Raw genomic sequence first — 21316 nt, 5'->3', positions numbered from 1 at the left:
TGGGGAGAGCCGAGAGTCTGGCATAATTGAGAGAAGCAGTGAGTGGGAGCTGGGACGTGCTGTCTGAAGAGAACCCACATATATGGTGGGGAGAGGATCTCAGTGTGGCTTAGTGGAAAGAACACGGGCTTGGGAGTCAGAGGACTTGGGTTCTAATTCCGACTTGTCTGCTTTGTGACCCAAGGCAAGCCACTTCACTTCTCTGTGCCTAGTTACCTCATCTGTAAAATGGGGATTAAGACTGTGAGCCCCACGGGGGACAACCTAATTACCTTGTGTCTACCCCAGTGCTTAAAACAGTGCTCGGCACATAGTAAGCACTTAATAAATACCATAATCGTTATTTTCCCTCCTCTAGACTGTAAGCCCCTTGTGGGCACAGATCTCCTCTCTTTATTGCTGTACTGCACTTTCCAAGCGCTTAGTACAATGCTCTACATACAGTAAATATGCTCAATAAATATGATTGAATGCATGAGAGCTGGGGGGAGGGGGGAGTTGGGGAGGGGTTCTCCACTTGGGAAAGGGGAGACCCGACACACCCACCAGGTAGGGTGACATCTTCTCCCTCCAGCCTTCGGGGTGACAGGCGTACTGAGCTTTGGCATCAGCACCCACACTGTTCCCTTCCTTACTGGACTCAGTTTCCCCTTTAGGTAAGTGGTGGGGGGAGCGAATGGTCCGTCCAGTCCTGAGGCTGGAAGAGTGTCTTTAGTCAATCAATCGTATCTATTAAGCACTTACTGTGTGCAGAGCACTGTACTAAGTGCTGGAGAGAAGACAGTACAACATAGTTGGAAGACTGCCCCCAGAGAGTTTACAGTCTAGAGGGGGAGGCACCCGTTAATATGGCTTAATGGAAAGAGTCAAAGGTCATGAAAGAGTTAAAGGTCAAAGGAAAGACCTTTGGGAGTCAAAGGTCATGGGTTCTAATCCCGACTCTCCCACTTGTCAGCCCTGCGACTTTGGGCAAGGCACTTCACTTCTGTGTGCCTCAGTGACCTCATCGGTAAAATAGGGATTAAGACTGTGAGCCCCACGTGGGACAACCTGATTACCTTGTAACTACCCCAGCACTTAGAACAGTGCTTGGCACAAAGTAAGCACTTAAAAAATACCACCATTATTATTATTGCACAAATAAATGATGGATTTGGACATAACTGCTTAGCCCTTTAGATTACTATTTAGGGGAATTCTTTGAGCTGGGAACTGGGGGGGAGTCCACCCCCTCACACACATGCACACATGTACACTCACATGTACAGAGGTGCACTCATACACATGCACACTCACATGCACTCCCAAGGATGTATACATGGTAAGCAGGAGCTCAGCTGGTCCCCTGGGCTCAGAAGAGACAGATGGGAGGGGGAGGGAGTGGGTAGGGGGTCTTCTTGTCGACCCCACGTTTGGGGGGGGCGACTGTCTCTCTGCTGTGTGGGGGGGGGGGTGGGGGGCAACAGGGCAGCCCCTAGGGAGGAAAATCAGCTCGTAGCACCAGCTTTTCCAAACCCCTCTCCTCTGGGGCCTAACCCAGCCTGGCCATCCCGGCCCCCTCTGTCTTGAGCCCCCCACCCTCCTACCCCTCGACCAGCTGGTCTCCCTGACTCCCCCTCCCCTTCCCAACACCTCCCCGGTCCCGGGATTCACCCGGAGAAAGCCGGAGGGCCCCCAGGGGACAGGGAAGGAAAACAAAGGAAAAATGGAGGCGGAAACAGGGAGGTGGGTAGAGACAGAGACAGAGACAGAGACAGGGGGAGGACAGGATGGGAGGGAGAAGAGGGAAAGAGGGGAATGATGAAATCGGAGAAAGAAAAGGGACAGGGAGATAAAAAAAACAGAGAAAAGGAGAGGGGGGAGGAGAAAAGGAGGGAGGAGAGAGGGAAGGGGGAGAGAGGAGGATGGGGGAGAAATCCCAAGGTCCTGGAGTGGGTTTTCCTTCTCTGCAGCCACAAAGCTGGTAGGCTCAGAGATTTCTCCCTGACATTTTCCCTGGTCTGGGGAAGAGGGGAAGGAGGAGGAGGGGGAGGAGGAGGAGGAGCAGGGGAGGGGGAGGGGGAGGAGGAAGTAGAGGTGGAAGGGATGGGGGGCGGAGAAGGAGCTGGGGAAACAAAAGGAACCAGAAGCTGAACTTTCTGCGGGGAGAGACACACGCAGAGACAGAGAGAGAGAAGGGGGGAGAGACACACATAGAAACCGAGGCAGAGGGAGAAAGGCTGAGACACACATTCGAGCAGGGAAGTACAGAGATCTCCTCGCAGAGACAGCCACGGGGAGACACGATCGCTCAGAGACCCACGCACAGAGACACTCAGAGACGTACAGAGAGATACGACCACTCAGAGACACCCACGCAGGGTAGTCGGAGATATAAAGTGACACCCAACCAGAGAGAGACACAGATACCGAGAAACATATCTCCATAGAGATACACGCGCAGAGACATTCAGAGACAGACACACGCAGAGATATTCAGAGACACGTATAGGGACACTCGGAGACATAAAAGGAGAGACCCAGTCATAAAGAGACACTCACACAGAGACCCTCAGAAACATACAAAGAGACACAACCACACAGAGACACTCAGAGACATATTCGGAGGGACACACCCACGCAGAGACCCTCAAGGACACCCAGAGACCCAGCCAAACAGAGACACACACACACACTCAGAGAGACAGGCAGAGAGACACACACCCAGATACCCCCAGGGCCACATTGAGAGAGACACAGTCAAACAGAGAAGCCCACAGAAACGCCCAGAGACACCTTCAGAGAGACACAGCCAGATACACCCATAGAGACGCTCAGAGACATAGAGAGAGAGACACAGCCAGAGACACCCACAGAGACGTTCAGAGACACATTCAGAGAGACACAGCCAAGCAGAGACACCCACAGAGACGCATTCAGAGAGACACAGCCAAGCAGAGACACCCACAGAGACCTTCAGAGACATTCAGAGAGACACAGCCAAGCAGAGACACCCACAGAGTCTCTCAGAGACTCATTCAGAGAGACACAGACAAACAGAGACACCGACAGAGACGCACTCAGAGAGACACAGCCAAGCAGAGATACCCACAGAGACGCTCAGAGACACAGCCAAACAGAGACATATACAGAGACACACACACCCTCAGAGAGACACAGCCAGAGACCCTCAGAGACAGCCTCAGAGAGACACAGCCCAACAGAGACACCCCCAGAGACCCTCAGGGACCCATCAGAGAGACACGGCCCAACAGAGACACCCCCAGAGACCCTCAGGGACCCATCAGAGAGACACAGCCCAACAGAGACACCCCCAGAGACCCTCAGGGACCCATCAGAGAGACACAGCCCAACAGAGACACCCCCAGAGACCCTCAGGGACCCATCAGAGGACACAGCCCAACAGAGACACCCCCAGAGACCCTCAGGGACCCATCAGAGAGACACAGCCCAACAGAGACACCCCCAGAGACCCTCAGGGACCCATCAGAGAGACACAGCCCAACAGAGACACCCCCAGAGACCCTCAGGGACCCCATCAGAACGACACAGCCCAACAGAGACACCCCCAGAGACATAGAGCTTCCCAGCTCCACAGAGACCCCCAGAGACCCAAACGCCTCCCCGCCCGGAGACCCACACCCGACCCACAGAGACAGAGAGACCCCCGGGGGAAGCCCACCCCCCCCAGAGACCTAGGGGGACGGACGGACAGAGACGGACAGGGAGGGGCGGAGGGGGCGGGATCCCGGAGGAAAAGGGAGGAGAAGGAAGGGGGAGGGGAAGGAAAGGGAGGGAAGAGGAGGGGGAGTGCGAACTGTGCAGCGCTCGGGGACCATCCAGCGATGGCCAGCGCTGTCCTGAGACGGAGTTCCAGCAAACAGGGTCTGGAGCACCTGCTGCGGTGGGTGTCACGGGTTGGGGGTGGGGGGGCTTTGTTCCTCCCCGGGGGTCGCGGAGGGGCTGGCATTCATTCAATCGTTCATTCATCCACTCACCGTATGGACTGCGGGCCCGTTGTTGGGCAGGGATTGCCTCCTTTTGCTGCCGGATCGTCCTCTCCCGAGCGCTTAGGGCAGTGCTCTGCACGAGGCCAGCGCTCCATAAATGCGATCGAACGAAAGGCCGAGGGCCGACTGTGTGCAGAGCACTGTCCTAAGCGCTTGGGAAAGCACACTGCAGCAAGGGAGGGAGACAGTCCCTGCCCACAAAGGGGTCGCAGTCGAGAGGAGGGGGGAGACGGACGGCAGCCTAAATCAGCGGGCATCAATCGAGATCGATATTTATATTGGCACGAAAGCAGGCCCTTGAAGACGGGGGGCGGGGATTTCTATAATAATAATGATGATGATGGCATTCGTTAAGCGCCTACTATGTGCCCGGCACCGTTCTAAGCGCCGGAAAGTTGCCGCCGTCTGTGGGGGTGACCAGGGTCAATCACTCATCCGTGTCCCCCCCGGACCCCCACCTCCGGCCCCTCTCCCACCGAAGGACGAGGTAGTGTCCGGCTTCTGCTCTCCGCCTTTGTTCTCCGACCGCAGGCGGCGGGCGGCGGCAGGACTGGCCCAGGTCGCCGGGGAAAGCAGGGAGGGGTGGGGAGGTGCAGGACAAGACAGAGGAAGGGGAGATGAGTGATTGGGGTTGTGTGTGTGTGTGTTTGTGTGTGTATGGGTGTGGGTTGGTGTGTGGGTGGGGGGGGGATCAAGGGTGGGATTGTGTGATTTTGTGTGATTGTGTGTGTGCGCGATCATCAGCGGGGGGACTGTGTTGGCGAGGGTGTGGGGCTGCGTGTACAGGTCACGGTGTCAGAATATGTGTGAGTGGGTTGGGTGTGTGTGTGATTGTGTGCGTGTGTGTGTGTGTATATGCGCGCTCAACGGGTGGACTATGTTGGCGAGGGTGTGGGACTGCGTATACAGGTCAGGGTGTCGGAGAGTGTGGGTGGGTGGGTGTGCGTGTGAAAGTGTGGGTGTGATTTTGTGTGTGTGCGCGCGCCCATCTGCCGGGGGGGCCTGTATTGGCGAGGGGGTGTGACTTCGTGTACAGGTCAGGGTGTCAGAGATAGAATGCGTGGGGGGTGGGTGTGTGGGGGTGAACGTGTGTGGGGGTGATTGCGGGTGTGTGATTTTGTGTGTGTGCGTGCCCATCAGCAAGGGGGGGGGACTGTTGGCGAGGGTGTGTGACTGCGTGAACAGGTCAGGGTGTCAGAGATAGAATGCGTGTGGGTGGATGCGTGCGTGTGAAAGTGTGTGTGTGTGATTTTGTGTGTGTGTGCGCGCTCATCTGCAGGACTGTATCGGCGTGGGTGTGGGACTCGTGTACAGGTCGGGGTGGCAGAGATAGAATGCGTGTGTGTGTGCGTGGGAAAGTGTGTGGGGGTGATTGTGTGTATGTGATTGTGTGTGTGTGCGCGCTCATCAGCAAGGGGGGACTGTGTTGGAAAGGGTGTGTGACTGCGTGTACAGATCAGGGTGTCAGAGAGAGATTGTGTGTGTGTGTGTGTGCGTGTAAAAGTGTGGGTGGGGATGTGTGCATGTGAAAGTGTGTGTATGATTATGTGTGTGTGTGCATGAGCTCTCATCAGCAGAGGGGACTGTGTGGGACTGCGTGAAGTGGTCAGGGTGTCAGAATGTGTGTGGGTGGGAGTGAACGTGTGAAAGTGGATACGTGTGCTTGTGAAAGTGTGTGGGTGCGTGTGTGTATGTGTGTAAAAGACTGTGAGCTCGTTGTGGGTAGGGATTGTCTCTATTGCTGTACTGTCCTTTCCCAAGGGCCTAGTACAGTGCTCTGCACACAGTAAGCGCTCAATAAGTACGGTGAGTGAATGAATGAATTGCAGGAAACTCCTCTGGTCTGCCCATTCTGATCTCTGGTTCTGCTTCCGCCCTAGCTCAGTTCAAACCCGGGGCACAGATGCGGGGGCGGGGGACCCAGATGGTGGGGAAGGGGGACAAAGGCCTTTGAAGGGGACGAGCCTGGGGGTGACGCCTGCTCTCGAGGAGTTTAAGCCTAAAGGATTAATAATAATAATTACCATTATTAGCAGATTAGCAGAGGGATCCTCCAATCCTCTAAACTGGCAAGGAACCTTTCTACCACCTCTGTTCATTCATTCAGTCTTTATTGAATGATTACTGAGAGCAAAGCACAGTATTAAGCGCTTTGTGCACTTCCAAGCGCCTAGTACAGTGAGCTTAGTACAGTTCTCTGCACACAGTAAGCGCTCAATAAATATGATTGAATGAATGAATGAATGAATAGTACGGTGCTCTGCATACAGTAAGTGCTCAGTAAATACGATTGATTGACCGGTTGGCTGATGGGGAAAGACAGAAATGGCAAAGGGAAAATAAAGGATTTAAATTGGGAAGCAACGTGGCAGCTCGTTGTGGGCAGAGAATGTGTCTGCTTATTGTTACAATGTACTCTCCCAAGAGTTTAGTACAGTGCTCTGCACACGGTAAGTGCTCAATAAATACACTGGAATGACCAGCCAAATGGAAAGAGCAGGGGCTTGGGAGTCAAAGGACTGTAGTTCTAATCCAGATTCCACCACATGTCTGCTGTGTGACCTTGGGCAAATAATTTCAGTTCTCTGGGCCTCCGTGACCTCATCTGGAAAATGGAGAGCAAGACTATGAGCCCTATTTGGGACAGGAACTGTGTCCAACCTGTTTACCTGATTACCTTGTATCTACCCCACTGCTTAGAACAGTGCTTGGCACATAGTAAGTGTCCTCCCTCCTCAAATCCAACAGACAGTGACTCTCCCCCCCTTCAAAGCCTAATTGAAGGCATATCTCCTTCAAAAGGCCTTCCCAGACTATGCCCCACTTTTCTCATCTCCCACTCCCTTCTGCGTCACCCTGACTTAATAATAATAATAATAATAATGTTGGTATTTGTTAAGCACTTACTATGTGCAGAGCACTGTTCTAAGCGCAGTTGTAATCAACTGGTAATCAGGTTGTCCCACGTGAGACTCACCGTTGATCCCCATTTTACAGATGAGGGAACTGAAGCAGAGAGAAGTTAAGTGATTTGCCCACAGTCCCACAGCTGACAAGTGGCAGAGCAGGGATTTGAACCCATGAACTCTGACTCCCAAGCCCAGGCTCTTGCCACTGAGCCATGCTGCTTCTCTTGCTCTTCCCCCTCTTTCCAGCCCCACTGCACTTATGTAGAAGCAGCATGGCTCAGTGGAAAGAGCCCGGGCTTGGGAGTCAGAGGTCATGAGTTCGAATCCCAGCTCTGCCACTTGTCAGCCGTGTGGCTGTGGGCGAGTCACTTAACTTCTCTGTGCCTCAGTTCCCTCATCTGTAAAATGGGGATGAAGACTGTGAGCCCCATGTGGGACAACCTGATTCCCCTGTGTCTACCCCAGCGCTTAGAACAGTGCTCTGCACATAGTAAGTGCTTAACAAATACCAACATTATTATTATTATATGTATATTTCTGTCATTTTATTTATTTGTATCGATGTCTGTCTCCCCCCACAGACTGTGAGCTCATTGTGGCCAGGGATTTTCACTTTTACTGTTGTATTTATTGTACTTTCCCAAATGCTTAGTACAGTACTCTGCACATGGTAAGCTCCTAATAAATATGATTAAATGAATTATTATTATTATTAAGGCAGAGAGACTTTGGCAATCAATCATATTTGTTGAGCGCTTACTATAATAATAACAATTATGGTATTTGCTAAGCACTTAAGACGTGTCAAGCACTGTTCTAAGCGCTGGGGTAGATACAAAGTAATCACATTGTCCCACATGGATCTCACAATCTTCACCCCCATTTCACAGATGAGGTAACTGAGGCACAGAGAAGTTAAGTGGCTTTCACAAGGTCACACAGCAGACAAGTGGCAGAGCTGGGATTAGAACCCAAGCCTGTGCTCTTTCCACTAAGCTTCTGCAGAGCACTGTACTAAGTGCTTGGGAGAGTACAATAGAACAATATAAGGGACACATTCCCTGCCCTCAAAAAGTTTATATGCTGCACAGGGAGTGCCTGGGGTCATGCACTGAGTCCTAGAGCAGGGGTCGGGGTCGGGGTCAGGGGCAGGGGCGAGGGATCACCTCACAGAAAGTCTGAAGGGCTTAGTTGTGCTACGATGGGTAGGGGTTCACTGCCCCCCAACTATTTGTCTGACAGGGGCCAGATTGTTGTAGAGCTAACAATCAATTGGTCAATCAATATACTACCACTAATAATAACAATTATGGTATTGGTTAAGTGCTTACTATGTGCCAGGCACTGTTCTAAGCGCTGGGGTAGAGCATGTTGGGCTCACAGTCTCAATCCCCATTTTGCGGATGAGGTAACCGAGGCACAGAGAAAGGAAGTGACTTGCGCCAGGTCACACAGCAGACAAGCGGCAGAGCCAGGACTAGAATACAGGTCCTTCTGACTCGGCAGGCCTGTGCTCTAACCACTTGGCCACACTATCTAAACAGCTGCAGGCTGCGTGGGAGCTAGAGTTTTTGGCGGGTGGAAAAGGCAAACACTGTTTTATTTTGCTATATTGAAGGTTTTGTGACTAGCTAAACAGCTGCTTCCCCCTCTTCTCCTGGAAGCAAGCCTCTTCCCCGGGGTCTAGACTGTAAGTTCTCTGAGAAGTAGAACATTCAATCATATTTATTGAGCGCTTACAGTGTGCAGAGCACTGTACTAAGCACTTGGGAGAGGACAATACAACAATAGATAGAAACCCTGCCCCCAGTGTCTAGAGTGGGGGAGACAAACATGACTTCGAATAAATAAAATTACACATATGGACGTAAGTGGTGTGGGGCAGGGATTGGGGAAGAGCAAAAGGAGTGGGAGATGAGAAAAGTGGGGCTTAGTTTGGGAAGGCCTCTTGGAAGAGATGTACTTTCAATAAGCCTTGCAAGTTGGGGAAGAGTCATTGTCGGATATGAGGAGGGAGGGCCTTCCAGGCCAGAAGCAGGATGTGGGCGAGAGGTCAGCGATAGACGAGATTGAGGCACAGTGAGAAGGTTAGCGGCATCAGAAGAACGAAGTGTCTGGGTCGGGATGGAGAAGGAGAGAAGCGAGGTGAGGTAGGAGGGGGCAAGGGAATGGAGAGCTTTAAAGCCAATGGTGAGGAGTTTTTGTTTGTTGAAGAGGTTGATGGGCAATCACTGGAGTTTTTTGAGGAGCCAGGTGATGTGTCCTGAACGTTTTTATAGACAAATGATCCAGGCAGCAGAGTAAAGTAGGGACTGGAGTCCGGAGAGACAGGAGGCCATGAGGTCAGCAAGGAGGTTGATGCAGTAATCCAGGCGGGATAGGATGAGTGATTGTACTAACGTGATAGCAGTTTGGATGGAGAGGAAAGGGCAGATTTTAGCGGTTGTGAAAGTGGGACAGACAGGATTTAGTGATGAGGTATCTGAGGCCTGAAGAAGGGAAGTGACTTGTCCAAGGTGACATAGCAGACAAGTGGCAGATGGGGGATTATAACTCAGGTCCACTGACTCCCAGGCTCAGACTCTTTCCAGCAGGCCATACTTGCTTCCTGTGATTTTGGTCATTCACTTCCTGCCATGTGAGGGAAGCAGGCAGGCAATCCTTATTCATTCAATCATATTTATTGACAGCTTACTGTCAATTTTCTTATTAAATGAGCTTGGGAGAGCACAATTTAAGAGGAAACAGACACATTCCCTGCCCACAACGAGCTTACAGTCTAGAGGGGGATAATAAGTTTACTCTCTTACTACCTTATAATAAGTTTATTACCAAAACACTCTCCCTGTACCTTTTCAGCTCCTGCTATGTAGTTCAGTCAACCAATCAATAGTATTTATTGAATACAGAGTGTGTACAGTGGTTGCCCATCCAAGTTGTGCATCAAACAGAAACTCCTTACTAACGGCTTTAAAGCCCTCCATCAGCTTGCCTCCTCCTACCTCACCTCGCTGCTCTCCTACTCCAGCCCAGCCCGTACACTTAGCTCCTCTGATGCCAACCTTCTCACTATACCTTGATCTTGGTCTATCTCCCTGCCAACCCCTTGCCCAAGTCCTGCCTCTGGTCTGGAATGCCCTCCCTTCTCAAATCTGACAATGACTCGACCCAACTTCAAAGCCTTATTGAAGGCCCATCTCCTCCAAGAAGCTTTCCCAGCCTAAGCCCCACTTTTCCTCATCTCCCACTCCCTGACTTGTTCCCTTTGCTCTTTCCTCCTCCCAGCCCCACTTGCTTTATGTCCACATCTGTCATTTTATTTATTTTTACTGTTGTCTGTCTCCCCGCAAGACTGTAAGCTCATTATAGGCAGGGAATGTGTCTGTTTATTGTTGCATTGTCCTCTCCCAAGAGCGTAGTACAGTGCTCTGCACATAGCAAGTGCTGAATAAATATGACTGACTGAATGCTTTGCGCACAGTAAGCACTCAATAAATACCAGTGATTGATTGAGTTAGTGGCGGGAGGTGAGGGAGGGATGAGATGGGAGAGGGAGGTACATGATAGGGGCTTGGGGGATGGAAAGATCGGAGTGCAGGTGAGGGGGCATGCCCCAGGGTTAGGGTCTCCTGCCACCTCCTCAGGGCCTCAAGCTCCTCATTCATTCATTCATTCAATCATATTTATTGAGCGCTTCCTGTGTGCAGAGCACTGTACTAAGTGCTTGGAAAGTACATTACAGCAATAGAGACAATCCCTGCCCAGAATGGGCTCACACTGTAAAGGGAAGGCGGAGAGAGAAAGACAGCAATGCAAGTAAACAGGCATCAATATAAATAAGTAGAATTATAGATATATACTTATAGGCATAAGCACTGTGGGGCGGGGAGAGCAAGTCAGGTTGACAGGGAAGGGTGTGGGAGATGAAGAAAAGTGGGGCTTAGTCTGGGAAAGCCTCTTGGAGAAGGTGGGCCTACAGTAAGGCTTTGAAGGGGAGAAGAGTGATTGTTTGGCAGATTTGAGGAGGGAGGGTGTTCCAGGCCATAGGTAGGACGTGGGCCAGGGGTTGATGGCGAGACAGGCGAGAAGGAGGCCTCCCAGTGAGGAGGTTAGCGGCACTAGAGGAGAGGAGTGTGCAGACTGGGAAGTAGAAGGAGAGAAGGGAGATGAAGTAAGAAGAGGGAAGGTGATAGAGAGCTTTGAAGCCAATAGTGAGGAGTTTTTGTTTGTTACGGAGGTTGATAGACAACTACTGGAGATTTTTGAGGAGGGGGTGACATGCCTTGAACATTTCTGTAGAAAGATAATCCTGGCAGCAGGATGAAATTTGGACTGAAGTGGGAGAGGAAGGAGGTTGGGAGGTCTGAAAGGAGGCTGATGCAGTAATCCAGTCGGAACACAATGAGTGATTTTACTAACATGGTAGTGGTTTGGATGGAGAGGAATGGGCGGATCTTGGCGGTTGTGAAGGTGAGATCGCAGGATTTGGTGATGGATTGGATGTGTGGGGTGAATGAGAGAGCGGAGTCGCGGATGACACCAAGGTTGTGGGCTTGTGAGATGGGAAGGGTGGTTGTGCCGTCCACCGTGACAGGACAGTTTGGGAGAGGTCAGGGTTTGGAAGGGAAGATAAGGAGCTCTGTCTTGGGACATGTTGAGTTTGAAGTGGCGGGAGGACATCCAAGTAGAGATGTCCTGAAGGCAGGAGGAGATGAGAGCCTTGAGGGAGGGAGAGAGAACAGGGGAGAAGATATAGATTTGGGTGTCATCCACATAAATATGATAGTTGAAGCCGTGGGAGCGAATGAGTTCTCTAAGAGAGTGAGTGTAGATGGACAATAGAAGGGGACCCAAAGCTGACCATTGAGGAACCCCGACAGTTCCTCAGGGGATGGGAGGGGGAGGAGGACCCCATGAAGAAGACTGAGAATGAGCGGCCAGAGAGATAAGAGGAGAACCAGGAGAGGACAGAGTCAGTGAAGCCAAGGTTGGATAACTTACTGAAGAGAAAGGGATGGTCAACAGTGTCAAAGGCAGCTGAGAGGTTGAGGAGGATTAGGATGGAGTAGGGACCATTGGATTTGGCCAGAAGATCACTGGTGACCTTTCAGAGGGCTTTTTCAGTGGAGTGAAGGGGGCAGAAGCCAGACTGGAGGGGGTCCAGGAGAGAGATATGGACAGAAGTGGTCAGGGGCTGGGAGGGGGAAGAACAAAGGGAGGAGGCCAGGTAGAAGGGGTCAGGACTGGGGCTTAGGAATGAGGTATCCCCTGGGGGAGGGGGAGGGGCATCCCTGGATTTTTGGGATGGTCCCTGCTGAGTCACAGGGGGAAAGTCAGGGATGGAGAGAGGAGAGGCAGGAATGTCGATGGTCTGTGTTGGGTCACTGGGGGAGAGTCAGGGATTTGAGATGGTATGTGTTGGATCACAGGGGTCAGTCGCGGATGGAGAGGGAGTCCAGGGTGTGGGATGGTCCATGCTGGGTCACTGGGGGAGAGTCAGATATGGAGAGGGTACAGTCAGGGGTTTTGCACGGTCCGGGCTGGGTTACTGGGGAAAATCAGGGGTGGAGAGGGGAGAGTTAGGGGTGTAGGATGATCCATGAAGAAGCAGCATGGTGTAGTGAATAGAACATGAGCCTGGGAATCAGAAGGTCATGGGTTCTAATACCAGATCCACCATTTGCCTGCTCTGTGACCTAGGGCAAGTCACTTCATTTTTCTGGGCCTCAGTTACCTCGTCTGTAAAATGGAGATTGAGGCTGGGAGCCCCATATGGGACAGGGACCGTGTCCAACCCGATTTGCTCGTAACTGCCCTAGGGCTTAGTACGGTGCCTGGCACATAGTAAGCACTTAACAAATACCTTTATTATTATTATCCTGGGTCACTGTGGGAGAGTCAGGGGTGTGGGATGATCTGTGCTGGCTCACTGGGGAAGAACAGGGGTATAGGATGGTCTGTTGCTGGGTCACTAGGGAGAGTCAGGGATGGAGAGGGAGAGTCAGAACCATAGGATGGCCCGAGCTGGGCCACGGGGGAAAAGTTAGGGTTGGAGAGGGGAGAGTCAGAGGTGTTGGAAGGTCTGTGCTGGGTCACTGAGGAGAGTCAGGGATGGAGAGGGGAATTGGGGTTGTCTTATCTGTTCTCATGTTGAGGGCAAGGTCCAGGAGGCATGTCAAGCACTCAGTCCTCCTGGGCAGGTATCTTTGGTGTGGCTATCGGAACCAGAGTCTAGGCCGGGCAGACCGTGGGGTGATCAAGGACCCCAGTGTTGTTGATGTAGTGGGGACCCCGATTCATTCAATTGCATTTCAATCGTATTTATTGAACACTTCCAGTGTGCAGAGCACTGTACTAAGTGCTTGGGAAAGTACAACCCAATGAAAACCAGTGACATAATAATAAGGTTGGTATTTGTTAAGCGCTTACTATGTGCCGAGCACTGTTCTAAGCGCTGGGGGAGATACAGGGTAATCAGGTTGTCTCACGTGAAGCTCACAGTTAATCCCCATTTTACAGATGAGGGAACTGAGGCACAGAGAAGTTAAGTGACTTGCCCACAGTCACACAGCTGACAAGTGGCAGAGCTGGGAGTCAAACTCATGACCTCTGAATCTGAAGCCCAGGCTCTTTTCCACTGAGCCACGCTGCTTCCCCCACAGTGAACTTACAGTCTAGAGACGAATTTACAGTCTAGAAGGGAAGACCATCCCCGGTTCCAGGGGGAAGACTAACTCTTTGGCTCTGGGAGAAGTCTCCCAGAGGCCGGAGGCTGGGGGCTTTTGGCAGGAGGCAGGAGACACAATCCAGGCCCCTCTGCCTCTGCAGACCGACAGATAAGACTCCAGACCCACCGGTCTGTCGGCTTCTCCCCGGGGATGGTGGGACCCTCGGGCCTGTCCTTCATAGGGGGAGGGGCTGGGGGCCATGACGCTGGATGCTGTCTCTGGCCCTTTCCTCTTCATCCACCCCTCTGGCCACCCTCTTGTCCAGGCGGACCGGGTTGGCAGTGGATCCTGGCCCAGGACCCGCAGTGGGGCTTGAGCAGCGTGGCTCAGTGGAAAGAGCCCGGGCTTGGGAGTCAGAGGTGATGGGTTCGAATCCCGGCTCTGCCACTTGTCAGCTGTGTGACTGTGGGCAAGTCACTTAACTTCTCTGTGCCTCAGTTACCTCATCTGTAAAATGGAGATTAACTGTGAGCCTCACATGGGACAACCTTATTACCCTCTATGTACCCCAGCTTTTAGAACAGTGTTCTGCACGTAGTAAGCGCTTAATAAATACCAACATTATTATTATTATTGATCGATCACTTTTTTCCCATCATGAGGGCCCCGCCCGGGTTCCCTCGGAGTCTCCAGTGTTGGGGGTTGGAGCCTGGGCATGGAGTCACCCCTGCAGCCCAGGATTGGCGGGTAAAGCAGATGCAGTATGCCTAGTGGGTAGAGCCCGGGCCTGGGAGTCAGTAGGTCTTGGGTTCTGATCCCGGCTCCGCCACTTGTCTGCTGTATGACCTCGGGCAAGTCATTTCACTTCTCTGAGCCTCAGTCACCTCATCTGGAAGGTGGGGATTGAGACTGTGAGCCCCACGTGGGACCATGTCAAACCCGATTTGCTTGTGTCTACCCAAGTGCTCAGTACAGTGCCTGCCACATAGTAAGAACTTAATTAACACCATTATTATCATTATTATTATGTGTGTGGGTGAGGGGATAGATGCATTTGGGTGGGGGCAGGGGAAAGACCGATTCTGCCAGCCTGGTAGGGGTGGGTGGGTGAGAGGACAGATGTGTGTGTGTGTGGATGAGGTTAGGGGTAGAAGGACCATTTTCTCCAAGAAGCCTTCCCTGACTAAGCCCTTCTCTCCTCTTCTCCCACTCCCTTCTCCCACTCCCTTCTGTGCTGCTCTTACTTGCTTCTTCGTTCATCCTCCCATCCCCACAGCACAGATGTATAGATCTGTACATATCTGTAATCTATTTATCTATTTATTTTTATTATTTTCTGTCTCCTAGACTGTGAGCTCATTGAGGGCAGTAATGTGCCTGTTACAATGTACTCTCCCAAGCGCTTAGTACAGTGCTTTGCACACAGTAGGCACTCAATAAATACGACTGAATGAATAAATGAATGAGATCCATTCTGCCTGGAGTGTGTGTGTGTGTGGGTGAGGGGACAGATATGTATGGGTGAGAGTCAGGGGAGGTCCAGCCAGCCTGGTGGGGCAGAGGAGGGGAGGAGCAGTGAGGCCTAGCGGATAGACCACGGACCTGGCAGTCCGAAGGACCCGGCTTCTAATCCTGCCTCCACCACTTGCCCTCTGTGTGACCTTGGGCAAGTCATTTCAATTCTTTGGGCTTCAGTGACCTCATCTGGAAAATGGGGATTGAAACCGTGAGCCCCATGTGGGACAGGGACTGTGTCCAACTCGATTTAGAGAAGCAGCGTGGCTCAGTGGAAAGAGCACGGGATTTGGAGTCAGAGGTCATGGGTTCAAATCCCTGCTCTGCCACTTGTCAGCTGTGTGACTGTGGGCAAGTCACTTCACTGGGCCTCAGTGACCTCATCTGTCAAATGGGGATGAAGACTGGGAGCCTCACGTGGGCCCACCTGATGACCCTGTCTCTCCCCCAGCGCTTAGAACAGTGCTCTGCACATAGTAAGCGCTTAACAAATACCAACATTATTATTATTATTATGATTTGCTTGTGTCCACAAGAGCACTTATACAGTGCCTGGCACATAAAGTTGGTATTTGTTAAGCGCTTACTATGTGCAAAGCACCATTCTAAAGCACTGGGGATAACAGGTGTCAGCGTTGTGCCCACGTGGGGCTCACAGTTTTAATCCCCATTTGACAGAGGAGGAAACTGAGGCCCAGAGAAGTTACGTGACTTGCCCACAGTCACACAACTGACAAGTGGCAGAGCTGGGATTTGAACCCATGACCTCTGACTCCCAAGCCCGGGCTCTTTCCACTGAGCCCACGAACAAGTACCATTATATATTAATTATTACTAATAAATGGATTTAACATGCAGTGGGCAGGGTTCATGATAGACTTAAGGAAGTGGTGAGGGTTATTAGACCTAGGGAACAGCAACGAGGGGTGCTAGAGTTTGTTGGCCGCTAAGGAACGTGATTGATGTGGCCCTGTCAGGAGGCAGGGATGGACAAGATGCCTTCTCCCCCGGCCCTTCCCCCATCTCCCTGCTCCAAGCTCTGAGACCCAGGCTCACAGCCTCTCCTGGCCTGGGGCCCAGGCTCCTAGGAATGATTCCAGCCCCGGGAGCCGGAGAGGATGTGGGGGTGGGGATGGGAGACAGGACCTGGAGAGAGTAGACTGAGAAAGCAGAGACAGAGTAAAAAGACAAAGGAGACTGAGCAGAGAGACACAGAGAGAAAGCAGAGATAGAGCAGAGAGACAGAGAAAGCAGAGACAGACAAAGCCAACAGAGACAGGGTAGAGAGACAGAGACAGAACAGAGGGACAGAGACAGAGAAAACAGAGAAAGCAGACAAAGCAGACACCAACAGAGAGACAGAGAAAGCAGCCAGAGACAGCAGGCAGAGCAGAGAGTGACAGACAAAGACGAAAAAGATGGCGGTAGACGAGACAGAGACAGAGAAATGCGGACGGAGCAGACGGCAACAGAGCAGGACGAGAAAGTAGCCAGAGACACAGCAGAGGCAGACAGAGACATGGTAGAGAGACAGGGAAGCAGCCAGAGACAGAGGAAAGCAGATCAGAGGCAGAGGCAGAGCAAAGAGACAGAGGAAAGCAGGCAGAGACAGCATCAGAGAGACAGAGAGAAAGCAGCCAGAGACATTGTAGAGAGACAGAGAAAGCAGCCAGAGGACACTGTGAGCGACAGAGAAAGCAGAGAGCGAACAGAGGAGAGAAAGAGAGAGCAGAGAGCTGACAGACAGAGCAGTCAGCTTCCCACCACCCCCCCCCCAGCCTGGCCACCCCCACCCCCAGATTAGGGGGAGCCCCTCCCCCGCCTCCCCTCCCCCGCGGTCCCAGTGGCACACAAGGATGCTGGGGGGGGGGGGGTCTCCCCCTGCGTCCAGCTGGTCCAGGGATGGAAGAGGATGGAAATAGTGAGCCGATGAGGTCATGGGGAGGGGGTGGCGGTGTGGGCAGGGGTGGGAGAGAGTCCTGGTCCCACCCTTTGAGGACATGGGGAGGACAAGGGGCAGGGGGGCCCGGGGGAGGGGGACGGGCCGGCCTGGCCCTGTCCGCTGCCCGGGCCGCCCCCTCCCCGCCTCCCAGGACCCTCTTGGGGCATCCCCCTCCCCGCTTGCTAGGGCAGGGCAAGGAGGGGGAGAGTCCAGACTGCATGAATGACTTCATTTATGGACACCACAGGCAGAACACACGCACAACCCCACACACGTGCACACGGAGACAAACACACAACTGCACACGCAATCTCATATGCACCCATACACAGAGACACACACGCACACACAAACTTACACACAGGCACACACAACTGCACACACAACCCCACACCCATTCACACACAAACACAGGCACACACAAACACACACATTCACACACAGACACACAACTGCATACAACCCCATGCACAATTCACAGACACACATAAACTACACATAACAACCACATTACAGTCATACTCACAGACCCACAAGTGTACCCACAACCCCCCCACAATTCACAGACACACTCAACTACATACACAACCACACATTCACACACAAAGAGACACTCACAGACACACAGCTGGACACACAACCTCACACAATTCACACAGACACGCACAACTACACACACAACCATACACATTCCCACACAGAGACACACAGATGCACAGCTGTACACACATTCACATAGAGACACACGCAACTGCACACACAAATACACATTCACACATGGAGGCACACATACACCACCATATACACAACCCCACATGCATTCACACACAGACACACACATGTAAATGTACTCAGACACACCCACTGAGACATGCAACTGCACACCCACATACAAAGACACACATATACACAAAATCACACAACAAGCATCATGAAGCTGCGTGGTCTAGTGGATAGAGCACGGGCCTGGCTATCAAAAGGACCTGGGTTCTAATCCTGGCTCTGTCACTTATCAGCTGTGTGACTTTGGGTAAGTCACTTAACTTCTCTGTGCCTCAGTGACCCTGATCTGTAAAATGGGGATGATGACTGTGAGCCCCATGTGGGACAACTGATTCCTTTTAACTACCCCAGCACATAGAACCAGTGCTTGGCACATAGTCAGGCGCCTTAACAAATACCATCATTATTATTTTATTATTATTAACCCATGTCCTTTGACTCCCAGGTCCAGGCTTTTTCCACAAGGCCACGCTGCTTTCTACGCTATGTCTGCACTTCAGCACACAGAGAGGACACACGTGATGCTTAGTACAGTGCTCAGGGTTTAGAGCAGTGCTCAGGGCTTAGAACAGTGCTTGGCACATAGTAAGGGCTTAACAAGTACCATTATCATTATTATTACCTGCTCCTCTCCTGCCAGCTCGGTTCCTGCGTCCCCTCCCACTTCCCCCATGCCCCCCGGATAGGGGGAGGTGTCCAGCAGAGACTCAGTGTGCTGGGTCAGAGAGGGGCAGCCTCCAGCCTGGGGTCACACAGCGTGTCGGGCCCGGGGCGGGGACAGGAGCACTTCGTTCCTCTAGTGCTAACTTTCTCCCTGGCCTCCATCTCGTCTGTCTCACCATCTCGTCTGCCTCACCGCCAACCCCTCGCCCACATCCTGCCTCTGGCCTGGGACATCCTCCCTCCTCATATCAGACAGACAGTGACTCTCCCCCGCTCTTCAGAGCCAGACTGTACGCAACGCCAATGTACGCCAGACTGTAAGGTCGTCGTGGACAGGGAATGTGGCTTTTTCTTGGTGACGTGTACTCTTCCAAGCGCTTAGTACACAGCGCTCTGCATACAGAAGCAGTGTGGCTTAGTGGAAAGTGTACGTGTAATAGGACATGGGTTCTAATCCCGCCTCTGCCACTTGTCACCTGTGTGACTTTGGGCAAGTCACTTGATTTCTCCGGGCCTCAGTTACCTCCCCCCCTTCTCGACTGTGAGCCCGTGGTTGGGCAGAGATTCTCTCTATTTGTTGCTGAATTGTAAGCATAATAAATAATAATAATGATGGTATTTGTTAAGCGCTTACTATGTCCTGAGCTCTGTTCCAAGCGCTGGGGTAGATACAAGATAATCAGGTTGTCCCATGGGGGGCTCACAGACTTCATCCCCATTTTCCAGATGAGGGAACTGAGGCCCAGAGAAGTGAAGTGACTTGCCCAAAAGTCACACAGCTGACAAGTGGTGGAGCGGGATTAGAACCATGACTTCTGACTCTCAACCTGGGCTCTTTCCACTAAGCCACGCTGCTTCTGTGTAGTTTCCAAGTGCTTAGTACAGTGCTCTGCACACAAGTGCTCAATAAATGCGATCGAACGAGTTAATGAATGAATTTCAAGTGCTTAGTACAGTGCTCTGCACAGTAAGCACTCAATAAATACAACTGAATGAATGAATGAATACAGTGAGCACTCATTGAATATGACTGAATGAATGACTGACAATGAATGACCGAGTGACTGACAATGACTGAATGACTGGCTGAATGAGCGACTGACTGAATGAGTGACTGACTGAATGAGTGAATACAATGAGCACTCAATAAATTCATTAATTCAATAGTATTTATTGAGTGCATGTGCAGAGCACTGTACTAAACGCTTGGAATATACAAATCGGCAACAGATAGAGACAGTCCCTGCACATTGACGGGCTTACGGTCTAATTGGGGGAGACAGACAGACAAAAACAATAGCAATAAATAGAATCAAGGGGATGGACATCTCATTAAAACAATAACAATAAATAGAATCAAGGGGATGTGAATGAATAACAGACAATGAATGACTGGCTGAATGACTGAGTGACTGAATGACTGACTGACTGACTGAATGAGTGACTGGCTGAATGAATGAGTGAGTGAATGAATGAATGAATGTATTCACAGTGAGCACTCAATAAATATGACTGAATGAATGACTGACAATGAATGATTGAGTGGCTGAATGACTGACTGAATGAATGACTGACACTCACTGACTGGAATAAGCGACTGACTGAATGGGTGAATGAATGAGTGAATGAATACAGTGAGCGCTCAATAAATACGGCTGAATGAATGACTGGCAATAACTGGCTGAATGACTGAGTGACTGAATGAATGACTGACAATGACTGACTGACTGAATGAATGAGTGACTGACTGACTGAATGAATGAATACAGTGAACACTCAATGCATACGACTGAATGAATGACTGGCAATAACTGGCTGAATGACTGAGTGACTGAATGAATGACTGACAATTGAACTGACTGACTGAATGAGTGAATGAATGGAATGAAATGAATACAGTGAGCGCTCAATACATACGACTGAATGAAATGACTGGCAATAACTGGCTGAATGACTGAGTGACTGAATGAATAACTTGTCCACTGTGTGACTGCGGGCAAGCCACTTAACTTCTCGGTGCCTCAGTTACCTCATCTGTAAAATGGACATTAACTGTGAGCCTCACGTGGGACAACCTGATTACCTTGTATCTACCCCAGCGCTTAGAACAGTGCTCTGCACATAGTAAGCGCTTAACAAATACCAACATTATTATAACTGACTGACTGAATGAATGAGCGACTGACTGAATGAGTGAATGAATGAATGAATACAGTGAGCGCTCAATACATACGACTGAATGAATGGCAGGCAATAACTGGCTGAATGACTGAGTGACTGACTGAATGAATGAATGAGCGACTGACTGAATGAGTGAATGAATGAATACAGTGAGCGCTCAATACATACGACTGAATGAATGACTGGCAATAACTGGCTGAATGACTGACTGAATGAATGACTGACAATGACTGAATGAGTGACTGACCGAATGACTGACTGAATGAATGCAGTGAGCGCCTCAATACAGACGACTGAATGAATGACTGGCAATAACTGGCTGAATGACTGAGTGACTGAATGAATAACTGACAATGAATGAATGAATGAGTGACTGACGGAATGAGTGAGTGAGTGAATGAATGAATGAATACAGTGAGTCCTCAATACATATGACTGAATGAATGGCAGGCAATAACTGGCTGAATGACTGAGTGACTGACTGACTGAATGAATGAGCGACTGATTGAATGAGTGAATGAATGAATGACTACAGTGAGCGCTCAATACATACGACTGAATGAATGACTGGCAATAACTGGCTGAATGACTGAGTGACTGAATGAATAACTGACAATGAATGAATGAATGAGTGACTGACGGAAT

The 21316-nt window shown here is 51.1% G+C and overlaps 1 protein-coding gene across 4 annotated transcripts in view; it reads left to right on the top strand.

Annotated features, from left to right (window-relative positions):
- The window catches only part of LSP1 (lymphocyte specific protein 1), a 57367-nt gene that overhangs the window by 18648 nt on the left and 17403 nt on the right, over positions 1-21316 (top strand). The window contains exon 1 of one of the 4 annotated variants that reach the window (XM_029061581.2): positions 3782-3904. The exons of the other annotated variants lie outside the window; for them this stretch is intronic. Within the exon in view, the coding sequence (XP_028917414.1) occupies positions 3846-3904 (59 nt within the window). The 5' untranslated portion in view covers positions 3782-3845. Of the gene's footprint in view, positions 1-3781; positions 3905-21316 lie in introns of those variants that run through there. 4 annotated transcript variants of the gene reach the window in all.

The sequence above is a fragment of the Ornithorhynchus anatinus genome, chromosome 3, assembly GCF_004115215.2.
Source record: "Ornithorhynchus anatinus isolate Pmale09 chromosome 3, mOrnAna1.pri.v4, whole genome shotgun sequence".
NCBI lineage: Eukaryota > Metazoa > Chordata > Mammalia > Monotremata > Ornithorhynchidae > Ornithorhynchus > Ornithorhynchus anatinus.
This window is presented reverse-complemented; position numbering and strand designations above follow the sequence as displayed.